The 14,878-nt window shown below is 30.9% G+C and overlaps 1 protein-coding gene across 2 annotated transcripts; it reads right to left on the reverse strand.

The window, feature by feature from the left end:
* Positions 1 to 10,770: 10,770 nt before the first annotated feature.
* Positions 10,771 to 14,190, reverse strand: LOC112523490 (protein NLP5-like). Of its 2 annotated transcripts, XM_025133113.1 has the most exons (6): positions 14,117 to 14,190; positions 12,992 to 13,914; positions 12,776 to 12,823; positions 11,833 to 12,694; positions 11,423 to 11,752; positions 10,771 to 11,344 (listed from the first exon to the last, which is right to left on the reverse strand). In XM_025133113.1, the coding sequence occupies exons 2-6, from the start codon at positions 13,694 to 13,696 to the stop codon at positions 10,992 to 10,994; spliced, it is 2,298 nt and encodes a 765-aa protein (XP_024988881.1). In that variant the 5' UTR covers positions 13,697 to 13,914; positions 14,117 to 14,190; the 3' UTR covers positions 10,771 to 10,991. The 2 variants fall into 2 exon arrangements, with proteins under 2 accessions (XP_024988881.1, XP_024988880.1); XM_025133112.1 differs by having other exon boundaries at positions 10,771 to 11,752.
* Between the last annotated feature and the right edge of the window lie 688 nt (positions 14,191 to 14,878).

Raw genomic sequence — 14,878 nt, forward strand, 5'->3', positions numbered from 1 at the left:
ATATGATGACTCCTCTATATATATATATATATATATATATATATATATATATATATAAAGAATAATGTTTATAGAGTTTGGTGGATATATGACAAGTGGCCAATGAATCATTCAAAAGGTTAAAGATTCCAATAATAAGATACTTGCATCCAATGAATATACTTTTTAATTCTAATTCTCCTCTTATATTTTCATCATGATTTGCGCAATTGTCATCTACAGACCCTACACTATAAGCAAATTACAAAGACACCCCTTTTAAAACTTAACAATAGTTTGACATCATAATTTTTTATTAAAGAAAAAATAAATCAACCTTTTCAACCCAAATAATCTAATATTTTTAAATCATTCCAAAACAAAATATAAAAAAAATTTAGTAGTTTTCATCACAAAAATAAACTTATGATACATGCATCAAATACAATTTCAACGACTGTATTGTATGTTAATGTTAGTTGATATTTTTAATATTAAAAGCCGATGAATAATTCTTTTTAATACTCGAATTCATAATTTAAGTTTATTTATGCTGGTTTCTTGAACATGGAAAAGTTCATTTGGGAAGTGGTAAGTATTTGAAAAATAAAGAAATGATCTTAGCCTTTCATCTGATCAACATTTGTGGCTTTGACTGTCCGGATAATTCCTCGCATGGGTATGCAGAAGATATATGAGTAGTTTCTTAACTTTTATAAATAGGCGGCATATGAACCCGCATGATTCACTTATGAACTATGTGTTGATATGTGAATCAGTTAATTAGTTCATATGTGAATCATAAGGGTTCATATGTGAATAAGTTAATTAGTTCATATATGATTCATATATGAATTAGTTAAAATAGTTCATATGTGAATCATACGGGTTCACATATGAACACGTTTATCACCTATTTGTAAAAGTTATGAAATCACACAATCTATTTTTTGCATAGTCGCGACCAGTCGAATCTACAAATTTTAACCAGTCAAATCCAATTTTAACAGTATGAAGGGCCATGATCACTTCTTTACTTCTCAAATATTTACCACTTCTAAAAAATAACTTACGACTTCTTCAATATCCTTCTAAATTTACGATAAAGATGATATTTCCACAATTCAATTAATCTGAAGAAACAACACACATAATCTTGTAACCATATGAGAACTATAAATAATATGTTGAGGCTACAAAAGGCTCATTCTTTATATTACAAGGGTTGTAAGTGAAACATATGTTCTATTGTAGAATGAATTACATTTTTGTCTCTATAGTCTACCAAAGTTTAAATTCTAGTCCCTCAAGTTTACTAAATACACATTTTTGCAACTTTGACTGAAAATGTAATTTTATTTTACAATATTTTAATTCAACCCCCTTTTGGGGACTTGGAAAGCCCAATGCCCCTGGTGGCTTAATTTTTTCTTATGCTATTTATACAGGAAGTTATATATATATATATATATATATATATATATAGATGAGCGATCAAATGAAAACCGCCCTCATTTGTGTAAATCGTGCAAACCACCTTCATCTGTCGATTTCATTATTTAATCTTATGAAATTTTTTCATGAAATTGTTTAATCTTGTGAAATTGTTTCATATAATACTTTTTTTGATGAAGTTGTTTCATATATGGTTGTGAAATTGTTTCATATAATACTTAATGAAACTGTTTCATGTATTTCTCTAAAATTAAAATTATGAAGATGATAATATCTATGATTAACACCCTCCATAGTAATAATGATTAATCAACCTCTCATAATTACTAAAAAAATGAACAAAATGAAAAATTATGATTGGTTGAATGCGGTTTGCACGGTTTGTACAAATTGAGTGGTTTGCATTTGATCGCGCCCCTATATATATATATATATATATATATATATATATATATATATGCGTAATTAAGCCACTTAAGTGTCATATATCATCATTCTAACTTCTAATATTAATTTGTGTTTTTTTTATTTATATGTCTTTTTCAATTGTATTTTATATTTGTGTACGTATCAAATAACGTTTCATCTATAAAACAACATTGTATTTATATTATATATTCAAATATATTGCTTCATCTATAAAAAAACACTTACCATTGATCTTTGTGGTTTCTAACTTTTGAATGGTTTATATTTGATTCCCCACACACACACACATACATACATACACACACACACACATATATATATATATATATATATATATAGGGGCCTAATCAAATGAGAACTAATTAGTTTGCGGTAACCGTGAGGTCCAATCTCAACCACAAATCAATAGATAAATTAAGAAATTTATTATTTTGGTAATTTTGAATTAAAATTTTAATGAGAGAACATTTTAGGTATTTTCTCTCCTCTCTTCTCTCTCCGTCCCCCATCCCCCGTTCTCCGGCCTCCAACCTCGAGCCACCGTCCTCCGGTAATACCACAGTGGTATCACAATGTATCTTATATATGCTTGGGTATCACACTGAGGTTGTTTGTGTGGTTGATCAGAGATGTAACATAGTGGTATCACAATGCATTTTATATGTGTTTGGGTATCACACAATGTCGTTTGTTTAACAGAGTTAATATTTTTAGGTATCACAGTGGTATCACCGGAGGACAGTGGCTAGAAGACAGGGGACGGAAAGAAAATACCTAAAATGTCCTTGTATTAAAATTTTAATTCAAAATTACCAAAATAGTAAATTTCCTAATTTATCTATTGATTTGTGGTTGAGATTGGATCTCACGGTTACTATAAACTAGTCAGTTCTCCCTTGAATGAGCCCCTATATATATAAACATTTAATTATCTTAAATGTAATTAATTTTTGAATTAAACAATTTATATTAAAAACATGTATTTTATTCTTTTCAATATTTGATACACATAATATGTGTATTTAAAATTTTAACCCAATATTAAAAATTTCAATCACGATAATATTTTTAATTTACTGTACAACATTTATAGTTTACAACTTATTGATACGTTTGAACTTTATAAAACCGATTCATAATCAGCTAATAAACATTTTCAAAAATATGGATGAGTGTTGAGTTCTATTAATGCGACATATTACTTTGTAAAATTAATAATTAACAAAATAACCCTTTCGTTCTCTCAAGACCCCATAAATTTGTAAACTAAAATTGAAAGAGATAAAATTGAGATATATCACATTGCATAGCACGAGTACATTTGTATTGTGTGTGTGTGTGTGTATATATATATATATATAGAGAGAGAGAGAGAGAGAGAGAGAATTTCAAATACAAATCAATCAACTAAGATTGTTATGAAAATGATGAGTGTTCATTTATTATGATCTGAATATATATGGAAGATGATTAAAATTTATCAATTATGATCAATATTTTATATTACGAAACAATCAAGATGTTTATGAAACTAGATGGACGATTGAGATTGGTTTGTATGAATGACATGATTTGCATTTGAAAATCCTTTGTATATAAATGGACGATTGAGATTGGTTTGTATGAATGACATCTCTATCTATATATATGTATATATATGAGTTTGATCATTTGAGAACTCCACAATTTATGAGATCCATCCTAAACTATAATTTTAAGATAATCAATCATATAATTAATATTATAAATTATGAGATAACTAATAGATTTGTCTGAAAAATTCAAATTACACACACATACACACACATGTAGGAAGGTTTGGGGGAAAACCCCTTAAAAATGAACAACTAAAGAACATTCTGATAATCATTCATCAGGATAGAATGCACAATTGCATATAAGTAATTGAAGTTGTTTTTTGATTTTTATGCATGTGTGCATGTTATGCACATGTGCATACCAAAAAAAAAATACCTACAAATTACCAATACGCACATGTTTATACCATCCAGATGAACGGTTATCTTGGTATTCCTCAGTTTTTCATTTTTTTGGTTTTTCCCATAACCTGATCCTATATATATAGACAAAGAATCGTGTGAGAAGGGGAGTTAATGTAAGAAACATAAGAAGAGATATGATCCTTGATCACCTTTAATCTCAAACTCATCCATGAATCGATCTTGATATGGGGATTGACCAGGTGCATATCATCTCAGTGCAACTTATCCTAATGTACTTCCAAAGGTTGAGAACCCTTCTTACATTTCTCACTTTAACTCTCATTCTCACCGAAACCCAACCATACATACATACATACATACATACATACATACATACATACATACATACATACATACATACATACATACATACATACATACATACATACATACATANCATACATACATACATACATACATACATACATACATACATACATACATACATACATACATACATACATACATACATACATACATACATACATACATCCTCTGCTCTTTTCCCTCCTATAACATACATGTATACATATTCACAATTTAATATGTTCATAAGGCCAGCACATTGTGAAATAATGGAAACAACCTTAAGAAATTTAATATTAGGGTGTTTACATGTGTTCACACGTGGTAGGTTTAGATCTAGTTTTGTTGCTTTAGTTCATGCTCACAATATATTCACAAGCTATACCAGATCTCGTAAATTTAGAGTGTGTTAACAAGTAACAATAGTATTTCTATAAAAAAAATGTTTACAATATGTTTACCTTGTATGCACATTTAATTTAACGAACTTTTTTGTGGTCCAAATCGAATTTGACGAAGTAGAAGGTTTGCCATACATATAGTGGTTTAATCATTTGAGAACTTCAAAATTTGTAAGATCCGTGAGATCTATTATAAACCACTACTTTAAGATAATTATCGTTATTTATTAAATAAAATATAATACCCCAAAAGCTGGAAAAGAAAGACTAAATTAAAACTTTTATTCAACACTGAGTTTACTCCAGAAAGGAATCGGTGAGTTACTTACAAGGTAAGACTAAAATTAAATTTAAGAAACTTCTAAATCAAATGCCATACAAGCACTAGATTAAGAACGATTGTTGTTAAAACCTATTAACTGTCGTTATCTCCAAAATATAGAAGACGTCACTACAGTGTTGCTAGTACCATTTCCCAACGAGGACCTGATACACATGCCGACAAATAAAAACAGTTAGTTTTAATGTCTATTGAGTTCAAACAGTTTCCATCAATTACACTTCATACCCAAAACTATAGATTATGGATACACTTCATACCCAAAACAACATCGAAGACATGGATAATACACTATCCAAAAATAACACCTTGCGGTGAGTGATGATATCCATATCTATCGAATGTGGCAAATATAAGTAAGTCATAAATCAAAGGTATCGAGTTTCTCTCAAGGTCAATGGGCTAAGTATACAACTTTACTGAGTACCACCGCAAGACCCAAACTCTGTATACGACTCCAACGAGTACCACTATAAGCATTAGGGTGACCATGATTCCTACTCGTCCTCTAGATGAGCCTCACCATAAAAGTTAACGGTCTCCCTTTACGACTCATACGAGTACCACTGCAAGACCCTAGCTCCATAAACAACTCATATGAGTACCATTACAAACTTTCCTAATCATTGACTTAGTGAACATTCACTAGAAATTATAGTGAGAACATCAAACTCCTCACTTAAATAACAAACATCAATTGGTTAGCCCCAGAGTCAGACTCTATGTAGTGCACCTCTGAAATACCAAATGGCATCGACAACTCAATGTCCTAGAGTTTGAGTCTATCTCTACAATACCCAGAATGACATTATACAACTCATATGTCTATGGATCTATTGCATTACACTGTAAATTACATGACTCCAATTGAATAACCAATGCATTCAAAACATGTAATTTCCAAATAAATATGCAAAAAATGCAACTCATATATAAAGCTCAATATTGAGCAATTTAAATGGGACAAATGTTCCCAAAACTCATTTGGAATAATATCAAATCAACAAACACGACAACTTATTTGACCACCAATTAATAGCCAACATAAGCCAATAAAATTCATCTGCTTGATAAATAAGCAAATTCATGCTCCAAAAGTATGACTAACTAAAAAACCATCATCAATTGAGACAAATCATTTTTAAACATTAATTTATGGGTGTTACATAGAAATTAATGCATTTTTTAATGAAATTTCATATATATCTCTTTCTCTCATCTCCTCTGCTCTCTCCGTAACATGTACACACGCACAACTAAATGTACACATAAATTGAACGCATTGTGAATATAATGTAAACAAGCTTAAGAAATTTTTTACTAGGGTGTTCACAATGTGTAAACATCACAAGGTGTTGACAAGTGGTAGATTTAGATTTAGTTTCATTGATTTAGTTGGTGTCTACAATATGTTCACAAGTAATATCAGATTTTGCATATTTAAACCGTGTTTCATTAAATACCATAAAAATAACTTCCACATAAAAAGTACGTACTTATCCTTAATCATTAAATCAAACATTCAAAATAACCTCTATTAAATAATTAATATTATTGGTCCAATAACTTTACAAAGTTAACACCATATTATTGGTTAACCAAAGATCTTACCCATATATATATATATACCTAATAAATAAGTAACTTGGATGACACGTGTCATCTTCTGGTGAGTCGGTTATCTTATTTTTCCGCCTAAACATGTATCTAGACACAATTTACATTAGTGGTTCAAAGAAGCATATTTGGTTGACATTTGTCCCTCTAAAAATGTATCTTTTTTTTTTTATCGTGGTTTAATTGATTTCCGTACTAAACGGGATTTAGTTCAGACTAATTTTCTTCAACTTATTGCTGACAACCTTCAGCTTGTGTTTTCAGCTTATCGTGACTGCTTTCAGCTTATCGCTGACAACTTATCACTGACAACCTTTAGCAAATCTGACAGGTTATTGTTGACAGCCTTCAGTTAATCTGACAAATTATTGCTGACAGTCTTCAGCTAATCTGACAGGTTATTGCTGACAACTTTTAGCTTGTGTTTTCAGCTTATCGTGACATCTTTCAGATATTACTGAAGAGGCAACTTTTAGCTTATCGTGATAGTTTTCAGCTATCACTTGCTGATGTTGTCAAAAGGAGTTCTGTAAGACGAGTTTTGTTGGTTAACATGCTGGCTATAAAAGATATTTTTTTGCCAAAAATATGTCTATATTTGTTCAAAATAACACATTTAATTTTATTCTAGGGTTAACTTCATTTTAACTAATTATTGATATAGTTTCATTTCTAAATTCAAGTTTCAAAAGTTGTTTTTCAGAGTCATTCTTCAAAGTTATACTTCAGAGTTATTTCAAAAGTACAAGTCTGAAGTAACATCGTACTTTCGATGATCATTCATATCTGTAAGATAAGTTACTGACATAATTTAATTTTTTTAAATTACTCCGTATAATACACGGATTGAACCTAATGTGTGTGTGTGTATATATATATATATATATATATATATATATATAATTAATGTTTGAATAATGCAAGAAACACAAGTTGGATTAAACCTTTGTCATCATATTTAATTGTAACCAATGAAATCGTAAATCTTGTTACATGGGGTTTGAGTTGTGAGTAACCAATCACAATATAGTGTATTAAAATAAAACAATAATATAGTTTATTTATGATTATTAATTAAAAAAATTGAAATTAAATTATTTATGAACCAATTTATATATCATATAATATAATAAAAAATAATTCTTTTTGTATGCTAAAAAACTATAAATGTTAATTAATATATTTATATAAATATATAAATAAGAATATATGATCATTAGATGCAATAAGAATCAATGTTTTTAAACAGGAAATAATAATTAACCGTTGATACATGATGATGACGTAAGTGCATACATATGCATTTTTATTAAATATTTAATTCCATACTTATATATTCATTTTTAATTTAAATATTAAACAATTAATTAATTAATTAATAAAAAAACAAAGTTTTATAGAGAGATGAAAAATGTTATTTTTAACAAACCACATGGACTAAATTTGTAATTTATTTAAATAATTTTTCTGTCTACAACTTATGTTTTTTTACAAAAGCATTTATCAACTTATTATAAGTCAGAAAGATTTAACTTCTTTAAAAACTGTTTATTACCGATTTGGCAGCGGTATAAATTGTTTATCCAAACGTTCAAAAATGTTTATTACCGGTGTCACACCGAAATAAGTCAATAAATTGTTTTTGTAAACAATCCCAAACACCCCTTAAATATCCACATTTATATTAATTTTAGTTCGTTTTAAAATAAATATTCACTTTTAAAAATGAGTTTTTATTTTATCTTTAGTTGTAATATAAATGATGTAAAAAATATAAATGATAATTGATATTTTAATTAATATAGTCAATAAATTAAGGTTTTGTTTGTTTTTATAATTTTTTTATTAACCTTTTATGTCTAATCTGTTAAGAAATAAGACTATTCAGACTGTTCGTTTTTTCCAATTTTCAAAAGGCACTTATGTCTTAAGTTCTTTTATTTTGGAAGAGATAAACCAATCTTTTATTTGTTTCTTATTGTTCTTTAAACCCTCAATAACAATGTTTTTCAATCGATTAACCTTAATCGATCATTTCTCTCAATTGATGTATTTTAATATGATTTAAATATGTTAAATACGTTAGTGACATATTTTGTTTAAATGAATGTTAATTATATAATGTAGATGTAAAATTCGTAATGATGATGAATAAGTATGTGAAATTGTGTAAATTTTATTTATAAATTCAACTATATAATTTTTTAATGAGTAAAATAGACAATTTAAACAAATTCAGACGTTTATCATTTTACAAAAACAAATAGTCGTATTGATTTAAATTTCAGATGTCAGCATCACCTCTTTAAATCAGAAGTAAAATAAAACTCCAGACTTTAATAACTTTTAAAAAATAAACGTCAACTAAGTAATTACTCAATATATATATATATATATATATATATATATATATATATATAGAGGTTGGTTATTATACAACCCTTGACATTTGTGCAACCAATACAACCCAATATAAACCGTCCATTTCATTTGATGAATATATGATTTCATAGAAGTTTTGATTGTTTCCTAATATAAAGTATTAATTATAATTAATGAACTCTATTCATATTCTATAAATATTTAAATCATAATAAATGAACTCCCATCAATTCTATAAATATCTCAATTAATTGGGTTGCATAGATTGTACAAATTAACAAGGTTGTAAAAGAAATATACCCTATATATGTATGTATATATGTATGTATGTATATGAATTTTTAATTTTATAAATAAAATATAATTTAGGGCATATGTGTCCTACGAATACTCGGCGAATTGACGAAGCTCGCACGGGTGAGTGTATGATTATTCAACAATATTTAGTCCAAAGTACGTCAGGTTTACAAAAATACACTTAGGCCCCCTTATTTCTTAACCATTTCAATCACGTCCTTCCAGAATATGGATATGTCTATTTCAGTCCTCCTTTCATTATGGAAGATTATACTTTGTAGGAAATATGATGACCGAAAGAAACGCAAAAAAAGGGTCGTTTACCAAACGTTTATCTATGTAAACGCTTACCAAGTCACATTACCTTATCGGATGAATATGGAAATAACAATGAATTTGACCTTGTAAGAGCAGACAAGGACCAAAAGTCTTATCCAGTAAGTGAGAACGGATGCTCTTACCACAGTTAGTGCTTATCAGGTAAATTATCGCATACGATGCCTTTTTTAGGTAATTGTTTGGTAAACGGCCTCTAACTCATTTTTTGAATTTATTTTAAAAGTTCCATATAAATTATCAAAAAGTAGCTTATAATTATTACTTACTTAATTAATATTAGTTAATAATAATAACCATTATTAATTTCAAATTATAAATTAATTTAATTGTAAATTATTCCTTATAAATCATAAATATTTACATAATTATTATTCTATATATTTAGTTGCTAAAAAACAAATATAATCATTCTAAAAGTGTTTCAGTAAATTACATAAAAGTTAAGTTATATTTCTTTTATTTCATAAATAATAAAACTTTGATAAATATTATAATAAAATATTTAGTTTAATTGTTTTTGAGAAATTTAATTAATTAGCAACTTTATTTATTTTTTCAATATTACATTTCCTTTACAATCAATCATATCAACTTCAAAATTTGTTTTAAAGCAATGACGGCTAAACACTTTCGCTTCGATGTTAGATATGTCGGTGATTTTAGTGTCATCAAGCCATTTAGTATGATCGAGATTAATGTGAGACAAACCGAAATTAGATTTAGCTATAATTTAAGCGTGAAGATGCGGAGTGCATGCATGCTCGGATAAGTTAACTTGATCTATGGAACGAGGGGGTTTGGGGGCAACGCCCCTGGTGGGGTCCAAGAGGCATCGCCCTTGGCGGCAGTTGTTTTCCAGCCAAACACCAGAACAATCACGTCTGTTGGAAACAGACACGACTTTCCGCCAAAAATAACCAACTAATCGCCGGTTGCTATATAAGGCTTCATTCGATGATTGCATATTATCTTCTTCGTATATACTGTTACTCTGTCGGATTTTGTCTCTAAAGGAACATAAACAAGCAACGTATCATGTATTTGTGATCTTGGGTTTTGCCCGAAATCCAGATTTGTTGTTCTTGGATTATCCCAAATCTGATTTCGTCATACCCCAGGCAATAGGGTCGAAACCACAGATTTTGGAAAGTGTTTATACACAATCCTTGAATATGCAATGACTACCAGATGTGGACATCGTTTGTACTTTGCATGGTTTAGATGCAATTCAAGTCTTGGATTCTTCACAGTTAAAATTTTCTCCACATAGAATATGAGTATCATACAAAAGGGATTGATTCACACTTCCAAATGCACTGTATTTAGCAACTTTTGGACTTGATTGTCCCTCTAGTAGCTCTCAACAACATTTCTAAACAACATCAAAAGAGAATTAAGAATCCCCAACGGAACCTAGTAACGGCGGTGTGGAATATGCAACGACTACCAGATGTGGATATCGTCGTTAGGATGGGTCATTGGCAGGAATGAAGACCGATGAAGGAAGAGTTTAATTGTTGGATTATTGGTTGATGTATGTAGATCCATACATTCCTCAAGATCAGCATCGCATGTCAACAGCACCCAATCCGAATCATCGTCTATGTACTCAACTGTCATATGCTCCATGTCATACTTATTAAACCGCCTTGTTATTTCGCGCTTTAAGTCTCCAAATCCACACTCTTTTGACATTCTGAATCTGATTTTCTCTTCACCAAATGTAGCTTTTACTCTGAAGGCACATTCATCTTGTGATATAGGGCTGCTGCTCTTCGGTGCAGGAGCTATAACCTCTGCAAGTTTATTGTTTTCAGATCTTACTAGTAACTTTGTTTCTTCTTGAAGCATGTTCTTGGTAAAAGATGAATTACCGCATGGCCTTTTTTGCAACCCACAAGATTTTAAGCTTGAACTAGAACCATGGCTGCAAGAAGATAATGAAGAGTTGGATGGTGTTGTTTGAGATTTTAAGAGGTTAACCCGATCGTTAACCTTTGGTCTGGGACTAAGTGAAATCGGGCAGCTTAGTTCTGGGAAGTTTGTATAGAATGATCCGAGTTTGATCATCCCTTCAGCACCTTGGACTGAATCGATGACCAGTTGGAGTTTCTTTAATGAATGGCTTACTTTCTTGATCTTTCTTGAAGGCCATCTCATGATTCCGTGCTGTCTGCATATCCTTTTTAATGTCGTAGGACAAACTGAAAACATTGAGGAAAATCATGAGAAAATCTGGAAATTTTGTTAAAGAAATTAAACAACAAAGTTACAAGTTCTTAACCTCCAATGCTCTTGGCTGCGTCTTTCAGACTCCCGGGGAAGTATTGTTGGAGAACCTGCAAACTGATATTTCTTTCTATCTTCACCCTGCTCTTTTCCTTTGATCGTTTGGCGCTCGATGATTGACTTCTTGAATTGGGTCCCCACTCCAGATAAGTTTGACCTTCAGGGTCGGTGAATGCGAGTCCTTGATAGAATTGGTTTATGACTTTAAATCCTTCTTCTGGTTCCTCCTTGTGAACTCCCATGGAAACAATGACTTTTTCACCCCTCTGTTGGGCTTCCAACATATGGGATATCCAAGACTCGTCTCGAGTATTTGTTTTCTTGACTGAAAATGAAGCTTCTTCAACTGGTTCTTCATCATCTATCCCATGCAAGCTCCAAGAAATATGTTGAATCATAGAAGCGATCGAGCTACACATCTGTCTTTGTTCTTCATGGTCTTTGCAATCAGGAGGCAGGAAGAACTCAAGGATGAAATCCATTAATCCTGTGTAGGTGCTCCGAAGGCGTATTGCTACAGCACCACTCATTCCAAACATCTTAGCTTGATGAGCTAGAGGATAATCAGCCCTACAAAAATCAGCAATGTCAACAGTAAAGCATGGTTGGTTCATACCCAATGCTTTACCAGCAATACCTTCTCCTTGTACCAGCTGCTGATCACAGCAAGCCTCGAAAAAGCCCAAAATCTCAGGATCGAACACATACGAAGCAGATTCAATGATGGAGATGTATGCACGGGAACTGTCTTTACATGAACCCCATGTTTGAGCCAATGGCAACTTCAGCGTGTCACATATGGATCTCAAAACATCTCGAATCTCCGCAAGTACCACTTGGTATGGTTCACTGAAATCCTGATATATAAAAAGATAGAAATTAGTTTCAAATTGCAATTCCATGGTTGTTGAGTTTCTTGAGGTATGATCTCTATCTACCTTTAGTTTTGGATGAATCAAGAACTCAGAAGTCCTTAGATCAACCACCTGCAAGCGGAAGTGGATTTAAAAAAGATTGAACCAAGAATCAAAGTAATTGTGGGTCTCATTATATGATGAGTAATAAAGTTAAAAAAATGATGTAAATGAATGGAACCTAACATAAACCAAGTGGGAAATTCATGAGCATATATAGAGAAGAAGATAAAAGGAGACCTCAAGAGCTTTATAGATGTTTTCAAGTTCATCGCGAAAGTTTACTTTCTGGGAAGTTGTCACCACCTCGAGAACACCCAAGCAAGGTCCACCGCCTAGTTCGAAGAGAGGGAGGTTAAGACACCCGACAAGGTTGAGCTTTTGAGCATAACTTACACGTGGATCATTCGCTTCTGTAACGAATCGAAGATCTAGAGTGCAGGTGGGAAACTTCTTCAAGAAAACACGGCTAGGTAAACCGAGTATCTCAGTGGAATCATACTCAACAGCAAACCGATAGCTCTTGGAAACCTCTCTATAATTCGAGAAGCTTGTACCATCTGAGTTAAGCATGAATGGTTTGTTCTCTGTGGTAAGGACTCGTTTGCCATGTCTAATTACAGGCAGCCATAATTGAACAAGAAGGTCAGTGTCTGTTATGCACCTTTCATTCAGATATTCAATTGCCTGAACTAGTCTATCATCAAAGACTTCACCATAATCATCAAGAGGTTTCATATCTGTTTCCTCTGGACAAAGGTTTGGATCAAAAGATGGCATGTATATGTCTGAGGAATGAAGGTAAGAAGATGAAAAATCCAAATGGGTTGAAGAAGACAAATTAAGACTCTCTAACCAACCATCATTACATGATCTTTCATTAGTAACCACAAAATCTAGACTATTTTCTTTGATGGATCCAAACATGGTGGTATAATCATCCATCAAAAAATACCTTTTTTCTATAACGACTAAAACGGTGGCAAAAACAAGGAAAAGAAGAGGATGTGCGGTTCTAGCAGCTGAGAAAAAGAATTCAGGAACCAGAGCGAAGAAGGTTGACGTAAATATAAAACAAAAATAGCAACTTCCAGGAATTCTTTTCGTCTTCCTTCAAAAACCAGATGAACCCATGTCGCACAAACATTATTCTTGTGGAAGAACTGCAGATTTACAAGCGCAACCTCAGCAAGTTCTTCAAAAATTTCAAGTCTAATTCAACATGACACATCAAAAACACAAAATTCATAGAGACTAAAAGCCCACAACCTGTTCGATGTAACGTCACAATAACAAAAGCCAATGGAACATACAGATTTGAAGATGAATATAGCAAAAAATACGCAAATCAAAAGGGTAACTCACTTGAGATTTGAGTAGATGATGAGATTGAAATGAATTTGGGGCAGAATTTCAAATTCAGAAAGTGAAATCACAGCAGCCACTGACCCTGAAATGCTTAGACATACACAAGTCTCCGCTTCTGGTTGTTTCTTATAGAGGAATGCAAGCAGGACCACATGACGTAAGATTATAAACAATCACTAGTTTCCACATAAAAAATTTAAATATATATTAATAAAAGAATAATTTACAGTTTTAGTCCCTGTAGTTATTCACATTATCAAATCTCATCCCTAAAGAAAGTACTTAACTATTGCTGGAAACGAGGTAACGTGGTTTTTTCTTGGTTTCAAGACACCCTTGTCATTCTTGATTTAAAATAATACAGTAATAAAAGTAATTATTTAAAATATTTTTTTAATTAAAAAAATTTAAAGACCAAAACTAATAATTATCATAAAGTAATTAATAATAGATAATTTGAATTAACATATATATAAATTAAAACCACATTATCTGTACTATATTATAAAACATTTGATAAAAACTCTTAAAACCACTTTTTATGCATAAAATACCGTTTATTAATGCATGTTACTTAAAACTCAAGATTACAAGTAGATTGAGCGTAAGTATAACTTATTAAAGCTCCATATCTGAATTCGTGTAACTAACCGCAGATAAAAATAATCAAATACAAGATAAATATCTCATTTTAAGTATAAAAAATCTAAAATATAATTAAGATAATCGTTGAGTTCTAACAGAATACTTAATTATTAT

Source organism: Cynara cardunculus (assembly GCF_001531365.2).
Source record: "Cynara cardunculus var. scolymus isolate 2C chromosome LG 12, CcrdV1, whole genome shotgun sequence".
NCBI classification, from domain to species: domain Eukaryota; kingdom Viridiplantae; phylum Streptophyta; class Magnoliopsida; order Asterales; family Asteraceae; genus Cynara; species Cynara cardunculus.